This window comes from Sapajus apella, unplaced genomic scaffold, assembly GCF_009761245.1.
Source record: "Sapajus apella isolate SASKATOON/1434 unplaced genomic scaffold, GSC_monkey_1.0 scaffold89, whole genome shotgun sequence".
Classification (NCBI taxonomy): domain Eukaryota; kingdom Metazoa; phylum Chordata; class Mammalia; order Primates; family Cebidae; genus Sapajus; species Sapajus apella.
The window spans coordinates 5,947,832-5,967,144 of record NW_022437029.1 but is presented as its reverse complement, the minus strand read 5'-3'; the positions used below and the strand labels follow the sequence as shown (position 1 = coordinate 5,967,144).

At 39.6% G+C, this 19,313-nt stretch overlaps 1 protein-coding gene across 7 annotated transcripts in view; it reads right to left on the bottom strand.

The window, feature by feature from the left end:
- IL18R1 (interleukin 18 receptor 1) overlaps positions 1-19,313 on the bottom strand; it is a 55,329-nt gene that overhangs the window by 24,096 nt on the left and 11,920 nt on the right. Inside the window, exons 1-5 of one of the 7 annotated variants that reach the window (XM_032255554.1) lie at positions 16,531-17,180; positions 12,581-12,588; positions 11,349-11,434; positions 5,907-6,153; positions 1,434-1,599 (exon numbers count right to left, since the gene is read on the bottom strand). In XM_032255554.1, the coding sequence (XP_032111445.1) occupies positions 1,434-1,599; positions 5,907-6,153; positions 11,349-11,406 (471 nt within the window). In that variant the 5' untranslated portion in view covers positions 11,407-11,434; positions 12,581-12,588; positions 16,531-17,180. Of the gene's footprint in view, positions 1-1,433; positions 1,600-5,906; positions 7,201-11,348; positions 17,189-19,313 lie in introns of those variants that run through there. The other 6 variants (XM_032255556.1, XM_032255553.1, XM_032255550.1 and 3 more) reach the window with 6 other exon arrangements.

Below are 19,313 nucleotides of genomic sequence, written 5' to 3'. Positions count from 1 at the left end.
TATATAATTTCTATAGCATGGTCTAAAAGAGGTTTTATTTTTTATTTACTTTAAGTTCTGGAATACATGTGCAGAACGTGCAGGTTTGTTACATAGGTATACACGTGCCATCAACCCATTATCTACATTAGGTATTTCTCCTAATACTATCCTTCCCCTATTCCCCCGGAGTGTGATGTTCCCCTCCCTGTGTCCATGTGTTCTCATTGTTCAACTCCCAGTTATGAGTGAGAACATGTTGTGTTTGGTTTTCTGTTCCTGTGTGAGTTTGCTGAGAATGATGATTTCCAGCTTCCTCCATGTCCCTGCAAAGGACATGAACTCATCATTTTTTATGGCTGTACAATATTCAATGGTGTATAAGAGCTTTTAAAATTCAACTGAAGAAAACAGAGAAAATAAACAGACAATCCACAAAATTGCCTTATTGTGGTTAAGATCCAATCAATATATACAAAAGTTTAATTTATTACTAAGAAAAGTAAAAAACCACTAGGAGTTTTAGAAATTTTTCATATCAAATTTTAAACATTCTAGGATTATTATTTCCCAGTGCTGTGGAGGTGACAGAAAATTGGAATTCTTTTATCAAGGGCGGGTAAAATTGGCATAACTCCCTGGAGATGAATTTGATTGTGTGGAGAAAGAGCCATATAAACATGCTCACAGCGTTTGATCCAATAATTCTACATTTAGGGATTTGGTTGAAGGACAAATTACATAAACACCCAAGGATTTGTGGAAATGGTAATCATTTTCACCTTTAAATAATAGTGAAAAATAGGAAATTCACAAATGTCCAGTATCAATGCGATTAGTAAGATGAGACCAGGCACATGCAAAATGAAAGCCCATGCTTAGAAGATTGTTTAAAGATATGAAGGGATAGTCACAACATGATTTTTAGAAGAAAAAAGCAATAAAATGAAATAGACCACTTTTAAAAACCAGATACTACACAGAAAAAAACCACAAAGTCTCTAACTGATGAAATGATGAGTGATTTTTGCTTTCTTCATTTTTCAGTTTTCCATCTTCTAATTTTATAAAATAAACTAATATATTCAGAAAAACATATACAATCAAGTTTTAAATATTAAGTATGTGTGACAGGAGAAATGGAAATCTTTAAACTAGCATTGCTAAAAATTAATTTATTGAAAGAGAAGGAAAATGCAGGAAGGGTGTGGGAGAGGAAGTTGTGATCATTTATTGAACACCAAATCCAGGGAAACTACTGTGGAACACATGTCAATACTATGTATCAGCTCTTGGCAACAAGCCAGTGAGGAACTGGGCTCAAACAGGGCCAGTGGGCCATGTGGGGTCAGGCAGCTTCTTTGTTATGAGACCAAAATGATAGCCCTCAGCCCCTGATTTGGGAATTTTATCTTTTCCAAGTCTTAAAGTTAAAATATTGTAAAAAGCATTACCTTATACAATGATGTGCTGTTGACCAGTTTTTGATAGTAACTGTTTTCACAGGTTATCTGCAAAAATTTTTTAACTCTCACAGCTTTACTAGTTACTTGTTTCTCAGTGAAACAGCTGTGTTTATTTCTTCTGATGACATTTAAGTTCCATTCCTGAGTATGATTTCTACGGAATAAAGTTGTAAAGGTATTTTATAATACTACAGAAACTTTGCAAATATCACCCTCTTCCCTTTAGTAACCAATGCTATATTTTTCCTTTATTTTTTTAAAGAGATCGATTCATTGATATGCAAACCCTGCTCTGCCTCCTTTTGGTTCAGAGGAGCAAGAAATTTAACAACTGTCATGGGAGCAGGAGGTAAAAAATGAAAACCTTAGCAGTCTACACACACAGAGAAACACACACATGCAGGCAAACACACACACACACACATGTACATATCCTACTGCAGGCAATATATTATGGATGTCAGGACAGGAGATGTTTACAATGTCAATGATCTTTGGTGATGGATAAGTTTAGAGAGTCTTAGTCCAGGATGAAAGGGTGGCTTTGGTTTCACCAGGTCTATAAACTCCTGATGTTGTTTTCTAAATGTGTGTGTATATGCGTTAGGTTTCATGTTTCTCATGGCAATTTGTTCCAATCCCCTTCTCTTACTGTTGAATAAACCAAAGTCTGGAGTTGCTGCCCTCAGTGTAATTGAATTAGCTCTTTAAATGCCTTACTGACCAAAAGTGAGTATGAGTAGATTTTATAGTTGTTTTTCCTCCTGATCAGAAATTAGTGATCAGGACTATCACTAGGCCGGGTGCAGTGGCTCACCCCTGTAATCCCAGCACTTTGTGAGGCTGAGACAGGTAGGTCACCTGAGGTCAGGAGTTTGAGACCAGCCTGACCAATGTGGTAAAACCCCCATCTCTACTAAAATACAAAACTTGGTGGGGTGTGGTGGTGGGTGCCTGTAATCCCAGCTACTTGGGAGGCTGAGGCAGGAGGCAGAGGTGGCAGCGAGCCGAGATTGTGCTATTGCACTCCAGCCTGGGCAACAAGAGCAAAACTCTGTCAAAAGAGAGAAAGAAAGAAAGAAAGAAGAAAGAAAGAGAGAAAGAAAGAAAGAAAGAAAGAAAGAAGGAAGGAAAGGGAGAGAGAGAGAGAGAAGGAAGGAAGGAAGGAAGGAAGGAAGGAAGGAAGGAAGGAAGGAAGGAAGGAAGGAAGGAAGGAAAGAAAGAAAGAAAGAAAGAAAGAAAGAAAGAAAGAAAGAAAGAAAGAAAGAAAGGAAGGAAGGAAGGAAGGAAGGAAGGAAGGAAGGAAGGAAGGAAGGAAGGAAAGAAAGAAAGAAAGAAAGAAAGAAAGAAAGAAAGAAAGAAAGAAAGGAAAGAAAGAAAGAAAGAAAGAAAGAAGAAAGAAAGAAAGAAAGAAAGAAAAGAAAGAAAGAAATGGAGAAAGATACAGCATTTTTTAAATGAAGTTCTTAAAAAGAAAGTGTTTCCAATTTGATGTTAGCTTACCCTGTACCTGGGATGTGTAGATTCATTTACTAAACACAGCAGACAGGTGTTATTAAGTTATGCTATATGCCTGACACATTTGTGCTCACTTTAGGCTCTTTCAGTTCCCCTTTAGGTCTTCAATAGGATAGAAGGAAAACAAGACTAGCACTTACTGAGTTCCAAGTGTTAGACTATGTAAGTGCAAGGGAGCTGACTATTTTACTTAGGCTCCAATGAAAATGCTAAATCTCAGAGAGGTTAAACAACTTGCTCAGGGCACACACTTGCTACAAGATGGGGCCAGGGTGCAAATGCACATCTATTTGGCCCCAAAGGCCAGAAGTGCTTTGCACAATTCTAATCACTTTCACAATCCAATGAATCTGGCCCCTTCACCTTGGGCATGACTTTATGAAAGATTGGCCATGACTGGAGAAGGTGGCAGACCGTTGCCATGGTTAGAGGCAGTGGGTCAGTGGCCATGGGACATGATAGAGCTATCTGGCCCTTGAACTGGATTCAGAATCCCATTGGCAGAGTCTTCTTCTCCAGTGTATTTTTGTAAAGTCTCCCCAACTTTGGCCTCGATGAACTGGAGAGATAGAGATTTCTGGATCTCTCTGACCTGTTGCTTAAAAGGAATAGAGTACATGAATATTCCCATCTTGGCAGATTGCATTGTTCTCTGTCTCTGTAATCCTCCATTCCTAATGCTCAACAAATGCTAGAGGGCTGATTACACTCCATTTGCAGGACACTGCAATGGGAATGCTGAAACAAGCAACATCACACTGCTCCTGCCATCCAGGAGCTCCAAGGCTGGTGAACACCGAGGCCACCTGGCCCAAATCCATGAACACACTTTCCTGCCACAGGCCCAGTCCATCCTGGTTATGAAAGCCACTCATTTTTGTCCACATACACCAGGGGATAAGCACCAGCCCCTCTTCTGAGGCTGCTCACCAAGCTGAACTTGCTGCCTGTCAGCCTAGGATCTGATTATTACATTTCTGTGTGTGCATTTCTCTACACCTTCATTTCTTCACCTCTATCATTGAAAACTGCTATATCCCCTTCCTTCTTAGTTGTTTTTTTTTCTTAAAATTTGGTGAGACAAAGTGATTTTCACTGCAGGACTGAATTATCAGTCTTCAGTGGCATTTGATTATTAGCAATGGACTCCTAAGAATTAAATAATTACTGTTCTAATGGGAAAATTTCAGGTGTAAAGTCTGTTCAGTGATAGATTCCACATCAAACTACAAAGGCTTACACACCTACGTTAGAACACATGTGTACGTATGCGCACACACACACACACACATCTGCAGTAAGTACTGCTTACCAATTGCACAACACACACATGTGTGTACGGGCGTGTGCATGCACACACACACACACACACACATCTGCAGTAAATGCTGCTTACCAATTGCACTATACTTGAAGATGTCTGTATCTTCTATGCTCCTAGGTGTCTAAAACAACCTGCTTCCCATTAATCATCAAAGCCATTGTCAAAGCTGCTTCTCTCCTCATCACTTCACTCTCACAGTATCAGTCTCCAATATCCACTCTGGGACGCCTCATTTTTCTCAGCGTCTCCTGTCTGCTACCCTGTCTCTCCACACCTCTCTGAAATCCTACCTCAATCTTTTGCTTCCATTGTTGTTTCCTAAGTCAGGCTGTATTCTCTACTCCCCATGACAGAAAGATGACCAATACCATATGCTTCTGTTATTTCCAAGTGATGATCATAGATGCCTGGCTGTTCCTTTCAATGTGCTCTCTATGCCCTGTCCAGAATTCTTTATTCCTTTAAATAAATTTCATTCAATCAGGAGTCAAAAGCGGGGGCAGATGTGTTTGTTGTTCTTTTTCCTTTACCCCATTTGTGAGTATTCATTCTTCCTTAGAGTTGTGAAAAATCCCAGTTGTGACCCATTTCTGTAATTATTGCTTTTCAAAGGTCACCTGAAGATGTATTGGTGTTTATCAAAAGAACTATTTAATTTTTTCTAATGACTCGGAGTTCCTATGTATAAAAACAAACAAAAATGACCTCATTTTGTGCAAAACCACAGGACTGCTACCAAGGTTTCATAGTGATAGCTCACTCTGCTCTCAACAGCATGGTTGATAATGATCAAGACTCAATCTACAGGTGCTTCTAAAAGAAATCTGCTGCATATGAAATCTGCACACCATCACCCTTCAGCTGGCCCTGAGCTATTTCCTGCAGGTCAGTTGCAAGTCTCTATAACAATACCTACATATGTAGGTAGGTACATCTAAAGAGAAATGCGTTCAGTAAGTGTGGGTGATGTTTTCAGTTGGCTGCACTCACTTCATGGAAGTTACGCAACTAAATTATGAGTATCCTGGCAAAATCTAGGGACACCTCATGAGTAAACTTCAAAGCATTTCCGTGTTGCCCTCTCTCACTGCTCCCAGCTGTGGGTTGTGATTGGCTGCCAGACACACACTTCCTCCACTAGCACTGCCTCCTGGCTCCCATCGAACCCCTGCAGACTGGACTCATGTGTGTCCGCCTCAACTCCATCTCTGCTCCCCACCAAGTATGCCACCCAGGAAGCTGACACTGTCCCCTTCACAATACATTAATATTACTGTGAAGTCTGAGCCACTGATTTCATTTGACTGGGAGCATCTAGACAATAGGAGCAGCTGAATTTTAAAACTGACTTTCACACAATTGCGACTTCTTATTGACAAGGATCCCCTAAAAGGAAATCCTATTAAGGTAACCTCCTTTTACTAAGGTCATTAAGAAAATAAACAGAGAGAGAAAAATTTATTTTGTTCCATAACAAAGAATGTATTTCATGTCGTAGGAAGAGTAGGAAAGAAAAAGGTGTGCTGATTATTTGACCTTTCAGATTACTGCATATTTGAGTTGCTGAACAAAGGACAAGAGGGCTATAAAATACACTCTGAAAAGAAACCGTTACTCACCCCATTTGGAAAAAGTAAGATCCCATGTCATTCAACTCAACAGGCCAAAACTCCAAAGCATGATCTTGCAAACAAAGTCTTGGTGAACTGCTTGGGTTCAGCTCCACACGTTTCTGTGATCCACTGCTTTTTTGCCATCTTCCAGTGTTTGCTTCAATCGCATGTGCATGTGAAGACGAGCAATATTTCAGATAGAAAGGTTCCCCTTCAACTGCGGTAATGTGGGGACGTGAAGTACAAGAAGACTCTTCAAAAGATTAGTAAAGTAAAAAGAAATAAAAACAAAAACCAAAATGACAAAGGTAACTTTTTGTCTCCTAATGTATTAGGTGAAGAAGCAAAGTTAGTAAGAAAGTCCTGAGAAATCTTGGTGTCACTTTCTTGTGGGTTCTTTTATTTTTGCATCAACCTTTTCAACACTAGAAGGGATAAGGCACTTTCAGAGCATAGATGAAAGCACAACTTCTGACAGTTTCTCCCCAACAGGAAGGCATCAGAATTTAAACAATCATGGCTAGAAGACTGATAAACGTGTCATCTTTTAAAAGCAAATATTACACGTTTTAACTTCTTCACAAGGAAAGCCACAGAAGTCACAGTGTTTTCATACCTACCTCAAAACATACCCAGCTGAGGAGTCTCAGTGGAAAACAAGAAACCTAGCAATTTCGCATTCTTCCTCTGCATCATCAGAAATCTCACTCACCTTGCATTCCCCCTGCCTATCTAACATTCCCCAGCACGTGTGGGTATGGTTAAAGGCATGCCTATGTAACTTAGGGTGTGTGTACATTTGTTATTGCTGTAGGTCACCATGTGGATAATCAAGAGTTCATTTATATAATATCAATCCAAATTTGCAAATGTGTCACTTTCCCCCTTTCTCGACTGACCCAGATTGTCTGGCTTTGAAAATGTACCTGACCCTCATCTACACAGAATAAGTGCTCCTTCCCCTCTTTCTGCACTCTGGTATTTCAAGGTCAGCATTAATGGGTCTTTCTCATAATCTATCTTCCGGTGGCTTTTGGGTGCACTGTTATCACATTTTGAGGATGAGAATATTTAAATTGAATGAAACATTTTCTCTCAGACATGAACAGAATGTCCTCTCTGTAGACAGGGTTCATTTCTCAAAGCAGCAATCTAGTTTTAACTCAAAATTGTTAACCACAGAATAAAGAGGAAGTGTTGTGGCAGAAGCATTCTGATATGGTTTGGCTGTGGCCCCACCCAAATCTCAACTTGAATTGTAATTCCCATAATCTCCACATGTCACTGGAGGGACCCAGTGGAAGGTAATAAGTTCTCACTAGATCTGATGATTTTATAAGGAGCTTTTCCCTCTGTAAGTTTCCTGAGGCCTCCCCAGCCCTGTGGAACTGTAAGCCCATTGAATCTCTTTCCCTTATAAAATACCCAGTTTCAGGTGTGTCTTTATTAGCAGTGTGAGAATGGACTAACACAGTAAACTTGTACCAGGAGTGGAGCACTACTGTAAAAACAGGCAAAAATGCAGAGTGACTTTGGAACTAGGTAACAGGCAGAGGCCGGAACAGTTTGGAGGGCCCAGAAGAAGATAAGAAAATATGAAAAAGTTTGGAACTTCCTAGAGACTTGTTGAATGGTTTTGACCAAAATGCTGATAATTACATGGACAATAAAATATAGGCTGAGGTGGTTTCAGATGGAGATGAGGAACTTGTTGGGAACTGGAGCAAAGGTGACTCTTGCTATGCTTTAGCAAAGTGATTCGTTGCATTTTGCCCTTGCCTTAGAGATCTGTGGAACTTTGAACTTGAGAGATGATTATCTGGCAGAAGAAATTTCTAAAGAGCAAAGCATTCAAGAGGCGACAGAGCTTAAAAGTTTGGAAAATTTGTGGCCTGAAGATGTGGTCAAAGAGAAAAACCTATTTTCTGGAAAGAAATTAAAGCTGGTTGCAGAAATTTGCATAAGAAATGAGGACCCAAATGTTAATTGCCAAGACAATGGGGAAAATGTTTCTAAGGCATGTCAGAGATCTTCACAGCAGGCCCTCCCATCACAAGCCCAGAGGCCTAGGAGGAAAAAATGGTTTCCTGGGCTGAGCACAGGGCCCTCTGATGTGTGCAGCCTAAGGACTTGGTGCCCTGCATCCCAGCCCTCTAGCCATTGCTAAAACAGGCCAAGATATCAGATCAGGCTGTGACTTCAGAGGGTGCAAGCCTCAAACCTTGGCAGCTTCTACATGTTGAGCCTGGACTTCTACATAGTGTTGAGCCAGCAGGTGCACAGAAGTCAAGAATTGATGTTTGGGAACCTATGCCTAGATTTCAGAGGATGTATGGAAATGCTGGATGTACAGGCGAAAGTTTGCCATAGGGGTGGAGCCCTCATGGAGAACCTCTGCTAGGATACTGTGGAAGGGAAATGTGGTGTTGGGGATCCCACACAAAGTCCCCATTGGGGCCCTGCTAGTGGAGCTAAGAGAAGAGGGCCACCATCCTCCAGGACCCAGGTTGATAGACTCACTGACAGCTTGCACCATGCACCTGGAAAAGCCCAGAAACTCAACACTAGCCCATGAAAGAAGCCAGGAGGGGAGCTCTACCCTGCAAAGACACAGGAGCACAGCTGCCCAAGGCCATGAGATCCCATCTCTTGCAGCAGCATGACCTGGATATAAGACATAGAATCAAAGGAGATCATTTTGGAACTTTAAGTTTTAATGACTGCCCTATTAAATTTAGAACTTGCATGGGGCCTTTAGCCCCTTTGTTTTAGTCAACTTCTCTCATTTGGAAGGGTGTATTTACTCAATGCCTGTGCTTCCATTGTATCTAGGAAGTAACCACTTTGCTTTGATTTTATAGACTCATAGAAGGAAGGCACTTGACTTGTCTCAGATGAGACTTTGGACTTGGATTTTTGAGTTAATGCTGGAATGAGTGAAGGCCTTGGGGGACTGTTAGAAAGGCATGATTGTGTTTTGAAATGTGGACATGAAATTTTGGAGAGGCCAAGGGTGGAATGACATGATTTGGCTGTGACCCCACCCAAATCACCTTGAATTATAGTTCCCATAGGCCCCATATGTCATAGGAGGGACCTGGTGGAAGGTAATTTAATCATTGGGGTAATTACCCTAATGCTGTTCTGATAGTGAGTGGGTTCTCATGAGATCTCATGTTTTTATAAGGGGCTTTTCCCCTTTTGTTAAGCATTTCTCCTTGATGCCACCATGTGAAGAAGGATGTGTTTGTTTCCCCTTCCACCACCATTGTAAGTTTCCTGAGGCCTCCCCAGCCATACAGAACTGTGAGCCAATAAAACCTTTTTTCTTTATAAATCACCCAGTCTCAGGTATGCCTTTATTAGCAGCATGAAAATGAACTAATACATATTCTTTGAAAACTTGGATGTCAAATCTAACTCAAAGCACAAGAGTTAAGGAGCACCAACTTTATGTTTTCTGGTTGCTATGCAATCTCTATTTTACATTAATACTTTAACATAGAAGGTGTGATACATTCGTACATGTGGGTGTCAATTTCAATTGACACTGAAAACCATGATGAGCCATTAACAGTTCATTTACTTTCCTGTTTTAGAATTAATATAATAAAATGTATAGACCATACAATATGTGCTCCTTTATGTCTGTGTTATTTTGACATTATTATGTTATAAAGGCATTCATGCTATAGCAGTGATGTGTTCCTTTCTCATTGTCATGTAGTATCTAATTGCGTTATCGTTTGGCAATTTATCCATCTTATAAAGGGATACATGTTGGGGACTTGGTTTATTAAACAAATGTCTATTGGATATTGGGTTATTTCTGGGTTTCCAGGTTTTGGCAGATCTTAAAAAGCTTCTATAAACACATGACTGTGTTTGGATGGATGTGTGGTCTCTGGAAATATTATCATTTGAGAAAACCGAATCTGAATTACACACTCTCCAGAAGTGGGAGATTGATAGTCAAAAGTCCACATCCCATCCCCTGGGCAGCTAGTAGCTTTGGATATCTACTTATGTGTTTACCATTAGAGACTTTGTTGATTACCATAATGCTTGTTGGAAATGGTCCTTGTTGGGATAAATGAGAGGAGTTCAAGGTGTGCGGAGTTCCAAGTGCCAAAATAGGCACTCCTATTTTTCTATGAACACAATATAAGAACCCAGCAGGGCCAACAACAATAAAGTCTGTGTTTGAAACTGTCTTCAGTTTGAACAATCATAAGATTTTGTCACTTAAACTCGACTAGGTTCAGTGAATCCTATATGTAGAACATTGTCATGTCTTCCTAGAGGGAACCATTCATGAAAAGTGCTCTCCAGGGCAGACAGCAACGAATTTGGCAACCTTGCACAATAGACTACATGGCTGTTTCTGTGCCTGAAGCACGCTCTCATTGTAACAAGGTGCAAGGCTGTTAGTGTATGTCCACAGAACATGGGACCCATGACACATTTTCCTTCACCTTGCTTTTCCACTCACTCATTTCTGACAGATCATTGCATATCAAAAAACAAATATCTACCTCATTCCTTTACCATCTGGGTAGGATTGTATTGCAGGTATCTCAATAATAATTGGATCCACATAAATAAATATACCCTGAGATTGGACCTGTGTCATTTGAAATTACCAAAAGCTTAATTCAGCTATCTCTTCAGCAGTAATTCTCAAAGCAGGGAACACAGGCCCATGTGCTTCCCTCTCCCAGATAATACATCAAGGCAAATTAATATTTGTGCTCCCATTTTCTTTCCCAAAGCCTAAGGAATGCTTTGCTATTCAATCATGGAACTCGAAAGAATGGAGTCTTGGAATCCTTCTCAATAAAAAAAAGAACTCTAGACAATCACTGCTAATAAATTAAAATTGATATTTGACATCTACTGTGAAGCCTACTTGAACTCCCTGGTCTGGCCAGACTCTTTTTTGTATATTCCTTCTCATTTTATTTTTTTTAACCTCTCTAATATATTTTTTCATTTACATTTCTCATTATTACTTAAATAATGAGATGAATATTTGCCTCCTCTCAGGGAGGAGAGAGTGTGTTTCAAACTTTCTAAAACCCAATAACAAAGATGGCTATCACCTCCTCAATTTCAAATAACATGAAAGAAATTTTCACCTCAGACAAATGTAATTTACTTCAAGATGCAAGTTTTTCACTCTGCTCTCACTACATCAACTTGGACTGCAGAATCTTTTCTTTTCTGATAACACCATGTACATCTTTTTTACTTGATCCCATTCCTATGGCTCTTATCTCTATGTCTGGGATACCAAATGGTTGGCAATGTCACTAATCTTAATAAATTAGGTCACTAATCTTAATAAATTCAGCATCTTCAGTACCACCTTCATATTAAAAGAAAAAACTTGGACATCATTTCTCAATTACTAATAAGATATGTTTGTGAGTATTTATGATCACTTACCTGTGGTGCTTACAAATATAAGCACCCAAAGGGTCAATGTTAATTCTCTACAATTCATGTTTTGGATTCTGCTTCAAATGGCTTCTCTAGAAAACAGAATGAAACAGATTCAGCCAAAGCTTTCAGGCAAAAGCATACCTATCTTATGAAGGTTTAAAAATCCTCCGGCACACATATTTTTTGAAAAACCAACCTAGAAGATTTTCATATTCCTTAATATAGTAACCAATTCTCAGAACTTTCAGCCATATAAAATTAATAAAATTTCAAGACAATGAATTTTTGCTTCTGGAAGACATCCTTAATAATTCATTTTTCTGACACAACAGAACCTGATGAATTTCTTCCCTGGTCTATTAAATCCTGCCTCCAAGGTCAAAGTTGAGAACAATAGTACTGCTAAAAATATTACCATTCTATGAATAAAAAATGTGTGACATGCTGAGCTATGTATGGCAGTTCTGCCCATGTAAGAGAATGTGCGTGTGTTTTCACATCAAAATGCTCATCATGACTTGTAATGAGATCTTCATTCAGGGTTTGAATTTTTAAAACTCCATCTTCCTTGCTCAGAACATAGGTTTCATAAGTCTAGGAACTAAGTCTATTTTGTTCTTCATTGTGTCACTAAAATCCAGCATGACTCCTAGCATACCCCCAGCACTCGCTAACATGTGTCACTGAAGCATAGGTGTTTGTATGTGTGTGCGTGTGTCTGTGGCTGCCCATGTGAGTTTACTTTAGGGAAATGGAAAAATAAAATGACAGTCTCCTATACTCCAGACTCCTCCTTTACATTGAGCATGACCCGTGGAACAAGGAGCTGCATTAAATTTGCTTACTACAACCTTGCCTTCGCACTTCTGATTACAACTTTGAGAGCCCATTGGAGGAAGGATCGCCCACAGTGGAGACCATTCAGAGTCTAAATACTGCAAAAATAACACCATGTTCCTTGTTTAACCATCCTGAGTGCAGGGAGCACAGCCTGATGGCAGAGTCTGGTTTCAGAAACACACAAACCTGGGCTGCCACTCCAGTTTGAGTCCTGACAAGCTGTGCAACTTTGGGCAAATCTTAGAGCCTATTTGCTCATTATCAAACCAGAGATAATAAGAAGGCCTGCCTCCGGAATTATCCAGTGATTAAACCATCTAAGGCTTATGCAGGCTTCCTGAGTTCATGGCAGCCTCTCAGCCCAGAGTAATTTCCTCTCACCAATGACTACTCACCTTCCATCCTAAAAAAAAAAAAGAGGGTTGTCAATGCCTAAACCCAGGATAAAGCTTAATGGCTAAGCTGCCAAAACATTCATGTCCATACTTATGGGAAAACCATCAAATATTTGGTGGAATTTCCAAGAGATAATAATCAATAATGTAAAGACAAAAGAGACAAGTATGAATGGAAAGTACCAACTGTGCATAATCAAATTAGACCAGTTCTATGGTTTGAAACCTCCCCCACTACCTCCCCACACAGTTGTTATTAACTCTGCCTTTTCTTTTATCTTGGGTAGAATAAAAAATGTTATTTCCTTTACATCACTACTCTGGTTAAGGCTGATATAACCTTATAAAAAAGCATCACTTAAAAAAAATTCGATATCTACCAAGATACAAAGTTAAAATTAGAAGACGAGTCAGCAAACTAACTCTGAGTTTCAATATGAAACATATTAAGATTTCAGTATACGAAGAATAGGATCCCAGTATACAAAAAATAGTTGGTATTTGCACAGCATTCTGCAAATGTGGGTGTGTGTATATAAAATTTTTAATGTACTTAAGTTTTACGTGTGAATTTAAGAGATTAAGGTTATATTAAATAATAAATTCATTTCCAGAAAAAAAAACTATTCTGATAAGTGTAAAGGGTACTCTAGCAAGTATCAATAAAATAGATATAGAAGAATATAAATATTAAGTGTCTTACATGGAAGAATTTTAAGGGTTTTTTATTGTTACATTTAATATCAATATTTATGCTCTTCCATAACTCTTGTTTCTTTCTTTTTTAATTATTTTTGTGATTTCTAAAGCAATTTACACACAATGTAGGACATTTACAAAATGAAGACTGGAAGAAGAAAATATTCCCAACATGCATAATATTTTAGCATGTTTTCTTGTACTTTTTATAAATGTTGTAACATAATTAAGATGTTTAAATGATTGCATATCCTGCATTTCCAATTAATATGATATAATAAGCATTTTTCCTGTGTCACAAAAGTCTTTGTTAAAACCATCCTAATTGTCACCTAATATTACTTCATGTGAATATATTATCATTTACCAGATGCATTGTATTATGAGATAATCCTATGATCGTCTTCACGGGTAAGGCAGGATGGCTCAGTTTTTTTGCAACATGAACTCAGGTGCCAGCCTGGCTGGATTTGAATCTCCATTCTACCCTCTACCAGTTGAACAACTGTGGGCAACTGACTTACCTGCTCTGTGCCTCAATTTCCTTATCCACAGAAAGGGATAATATTACCATCTCCTGGAGCTGACGTGAAGGTTAAATGAGTTACTATTGCAAGTGTCTGGTGAATCGTGAATACCACTTAAATGTTGTCAACATTTCTTATTATTTCCTGGCTGTTACTTGATGGCAGAACAGTGATTGAATTGAAGGCTACATTTAAACCTGGCAAATGCATGCTCCCAAACTGCATTCCAGCAGTGCTGCAATAATTCATATTCTCCCACTCAATAGCACAAGACAGTATCTATCAACCACACCCAGGAGATCACTGAGCCACTTTACTTTTAAAATCTAATTAGACAGCCAAAATAGAAAAATGTTATCTCGTTGTTTTCTGAATTTGCGTTTATTTGGGTATAAATGAGGCATATATTAATCACTTATTATCAGTCATTTTATTTTCAAGTTTATGAACCATCTCTTGTCTTTTGTCCAGTTCTCAGATGTTTGTCTAACTTGTTTACTTTCTCTCTTTTGTTATGCTAATAGATGAAAATATTTATATTGATGTAGTCAAACCCATCATTCTTTTGCCTGATTACAGGTATAAGCCACCGTGCCCAGCCATGATTTTTTCATTACTTTTAAGTGTAGAATATCCTTTCCTCTTGGTGGTCAAATAGATGCTTATATATTGTCTTCAATTTTATGGCTCAATATTGTTCTGTTTTGTTTTTATGTTTAATGTTTTTTATCCACAAACAATTAATTTTCTTGTTCGACATGAAGATGGGGTGTGACTAAACTTTCTTTCCTCAAAGAGCTACTAATTACTTCTCTATTGTCACTTAAATAGTCCTGTATTTTCCTTATGGTTTGTTGACATGAGGTTATAATGCACAGGTCCTCCCTGAGCACTCTGCTGAAAGTCTACCACAGCAGGCTTGCCCAAGTGCAAACACATACACGTTCACACACACCAGTATCCCTCTACCCTCCCACCTTTACTTTGTCTATTCACAGCACTTATCACTAACTGACGTATTTTCACTTTATGCCTGCTTGTTTGTTATTTGTCAAATTATTGAATGAATTAAATCCATAAAATATATACAATTTGGAATCTAGGTGATCATCTGATCCATTGCCACATCTGCATAGTGCATTTTTGAAAAGCTTTTTAAATCATGATATCTTGGAAAGTGTGTTTTAGCAACTAATGGGAAGAAGCAATTCACAGAAACACATAATGTACAGGGAAAGAGACATTTCAAAGCTCTTTCCAATGAGGAATCCAAGACTCAAGGAAGTGAAATGGCCAGCCCCAGATTACAGCTAGTCACAGGGACACACATGAATCAATGTAGACACCTCAATATAAGTCACTCATTAGCAACACATAGAATCAAGCACCTCCTGAGACAAAGTGCCCGGATGAAAATCATAACACCAATGTTTTCTTAAATCTAATTTTTCCTCTGCAGTGTTCCATGCATAGTCTTTTTACTCAGCCTGCATGATGATAAAACAACCAAATGCAGAATGGAGAAAATGATCTTGGCCATCACACGCACACACACTTAAATTCTAACAAAGAAAGAATTTGTGTGGAATTTGGCTTCTCATCTGTAAGGCCAAGAAAATCAATGCCACCTCATAGTCCTTGTCACACACGTGTCTGTTGTTATCAGCCTTATGCTTCCCCCCAAATCTGCCTATGCCTGTGCTAATCCTGCCACCTGAGCCACCCTCCCCACTTCTCCCAGCCACCAGGTCCCTACGGTCCTTGCAACTTGACTCAATATTTGCCTTTTCAAAGAAGCTCTCCAACTGCAACGGCCCCAAATGGCACATGCTTTTGTGCAAGCCCATCTCCATCACTCCGCAGGCATCTCCATCACTCACTCCTGCACTAGCTCCCACTCTCCGGTGAGGTCCCTGAGGGCAGGGACCCTGCCTTTTCAATCTGTGTTCCCTGACCAGTTGTTCTTTGCCTTTGGATGTGTATTTGTGCTGGGAGAGGGAACACACTGCCCCCAGAACTTGCACAAACCCAATTCCCCAAATTTACCCCCCCAGCCCATCCAAGGCCCTGAGGTTGAAAGGTGTGCTTCCAATAGCATCACCGTGTATGACACAAAATGGGTATTTGCAAAAGTCTTGAGAATAGAGCAAGAGAAATCAGGGAAATTAATACAATAATCTTGGATCTCTATATCTGGCTGCAATTGTCCCCTCATTAATTTATCTGATAACTGCGATGCAACTTGCTCAGCATTTTAACTTCTGAAGGCCGGGCAGAATAAACACAAAGAATCTGGAATCAGAAAAAAGTAGGTGTGAGTCTGGGATCTACTACTTAGTAGCTGGAAGCTCTCGGATAAATAGCTAAGTTCCTCCTCCCTTTTACTAAAGCATAATAATGGTTCCTACTTCATGTGGCCCTTAGGAGGATTAAGTGAAAATAAGATATCTAAAAATTTTCTATATTGTCAGGCACATAGTAAGCATTTAAAAAATGACAACTATTATTATCATTTATTTCCGTCGTTCTCACCTCTCCAGAAAATAATCGGGGATATTTTAATTTCTAAAACTATACTTTCAGAGAAAGACGGAATGCTGTCTCATCAATTATTCATTCGTTTTCTCTCTTTCTCTCTCTCTCTCAACTGATCTTATTTTAGGAATGTTCCCTTCCCCTGGAGGGTGAGGAGGGGGTGCCGGTGGCAGCAGCACCCACCCTTACCTTCAGAGCGGCGTCCCCGAGGCTGGGGCGGGGGCGGCAGCTCCTCCTTCACGCCAGGTCGCGACTGCGGAGGCCAAGTTCAGAAAGTAGGTGAAAAGCAGCGATCCCACCTCCTGACTACTGTGGGACGCGAAAGAGAGGTGTGATTAAAGAGATAAGGCACCCAGAGAGGGTTACGAAAACAAAAGCAAAAAAGAAGAAGGAAAAAGTACAAACAAAATGAAAGAAGAATGTCAGGCGCCTGGCAGCTCCTGGCTGCGAACCCAGCTCAGTGGAGGCTGCAGGTGGGCACGGTTCGCGGTCAGGCGATGCTCCGGCTCCAGGCGCGTCGCGGTCTGGGGCGCTCTCAGTCTGGGGCGCTCCCGGGCGTAGACTGCTCCCTGACTTGAGGTACTCCCGGTCTGGGGCCCCTCCGGTCGGGGTGCTTCTCGCAGAGTGCCCCAGGACCGGCTCCTCCACCCAGGCGCGGCGCCTGGAGTTACCGGAGCTACTGTATCGCGCGGTCCAACTGGGGCAGCTAGAAAACCCGCGCTTCGCTCTTCTCCCACGGACGGCGTGGACCCCAGTCCTCTGGCCCTTCCTCGCCAGCGGCGCCGCGCGGGTCCCGGGAAATCCCGGGCGGTGGCCAGGTGACCTGCAGGGCCGGGAGGGGGCGCGCCCGAGCCGCTCCCACGCACCCTGCTGGCCGCGGCGCATAGCAGAGAATGCCAGGAGAAAGGATGCTTGGCTGCAGCTGTCGCCCGGCTCTTCAAGGGAAGAGGAGAGGAGGGCTGGGGGAGGGAAAAGGGGTCTCCCAGGGGAGCCGAAGGTGAGACAGGCGCCGCGTCTCAAGGACACAAGTGCGCCCCAGGCTTTCTGCTTTCCCGGAAGGATGGGGATTCACTTTGGGAAGTAATAGAGAGGAGTGCAATTGAAGTCAATATTTTTTTTTTTAAGGAGGCCAAAGGAGAATGTGTGTTTCCAGATTTTTATTGTGTGGCAGAACTGTTATTAAACAAAAAGGAAGAAGGAAACCCATAGCTGACAGGCGAAAGTTTTAATGAGACAATGATTTTCACTCTTTTTACCCAATCAAGATAATTCACCATATAATAAACAGAAAAAAAAGTATGTAATTATCTCAATGAATGCAAATAAAAGCATCTGACAAAATTCAACAGCCTTTCTGAATTAATAACGATCAGAAAACAGCGAATAAAAATTATCTTTCTTAATCTGTTAAAGAACATCTATAAAAAACCTACAAGTAACTTCATAATAGTGAAACATCTTGCTTTTTCCTAAGATTAGTGATGAGATAAAGATTTTGGCTCCCACCTGGGACAACTGCTTTGGAACAAGTGAAGAAATAAAAATAAAATTAGAAGGCATAAAGACTAGGAAGGAATAATTAAAACTACTGGTTTTAACAGAGAGCATAATTATATGTAGACCAACCTTTGAAATCTACACACCAAAAAAACCCTAATAGATCTAATAGACTAATAAATCCACACATATAGTCAATTGATTTTTTGCCAAAGTACCATGTCAATTCAATGGGGAAACAGTCCTTTACAAACATTACTGTAACAGCAGAGTATCTCTACAAAATAAGCAGAAAAAAGAATCTCATCCTTGCCTTTTTCTGTATACAAGTATTAATTCACAATGGACCACGAACCTAAATATAAAAGCTAGAACTATAGATATTTCATAAAAATACATAGAAGACTATTTTCATGCCCTTGGACAGGCAAAAAAATATATTATTAGCTAGGACACAAAAAACACTAGCTATATGTGAGATAAATTGATTAATTAGATGTCACCAAAATTTAAAGTATCTACTAAACAATGACATCACTTAAAAATGAATAGATAAGCTGGAAACATTCTCATTTTACATCTATCTGGCAAACAACGTGTATCCACAATATATATATATAAGTCCTACACATCAACAATATAAAAAGAAATAAGATTTAAATAGGGCAAAAGATTTTGCCTTCACTAAAAAAATATATGAATGGCCAATGAAAACATGAAAAGGGCTCAACATCATTAGCTGGGAAACTTCAAGTTAAGACCGTCGTGATACTCATCTAACACCCATGAAAATGATTAAAATATAAAGAAACTTGATAATACCAATTACTGGTGAGACAATGAAGCAACAGAGCTCTCATACACAAGTGGTGGGAATGTAAAGTAGTATAATTAGTTTGTGAAACAATTCATGAGTTTCTCTGAAAGTTTAATATGCACCTACCTTATGACCACTCTTAAGTGTCAACCAAAATGAAATAAAAAACGTATGTCCACAAGTATGTTCATAGGAGCCATATTCATAATACCAATAAACAGGAAACAACCCATATGTTCAGTAACAGGAAATACAAAGCAACGAACTACTGACTCATGCAAAACACAGATGAATCTTAAAAATATTATTGAGTAGAAGTAGCTAGACTCAATACCATATAACTTTACTGATATGAATATAAAGATATGACAAAACTAATCCATGGAGATAGAAATCAAAACAGTATTTGCCTGGTAGCACAATGGAACTTTCTGGGGTGATGGAAATAATATCTGTCTTGTTTTGGCTGAAAATTACACAGTGTGTTCAACAGTCAGAAATCATCAAACCGAACACTTAGGATCAATGTTTTATTGTATGCAACACAAACTTGATTCAATTATAAATAATTGATATTTTTCTTACAATTCACAGTCATTTTCACCATGATTGTGTGGCAGACATTCAACAAGTTTTGGCTACATTTGTTTTATTCACG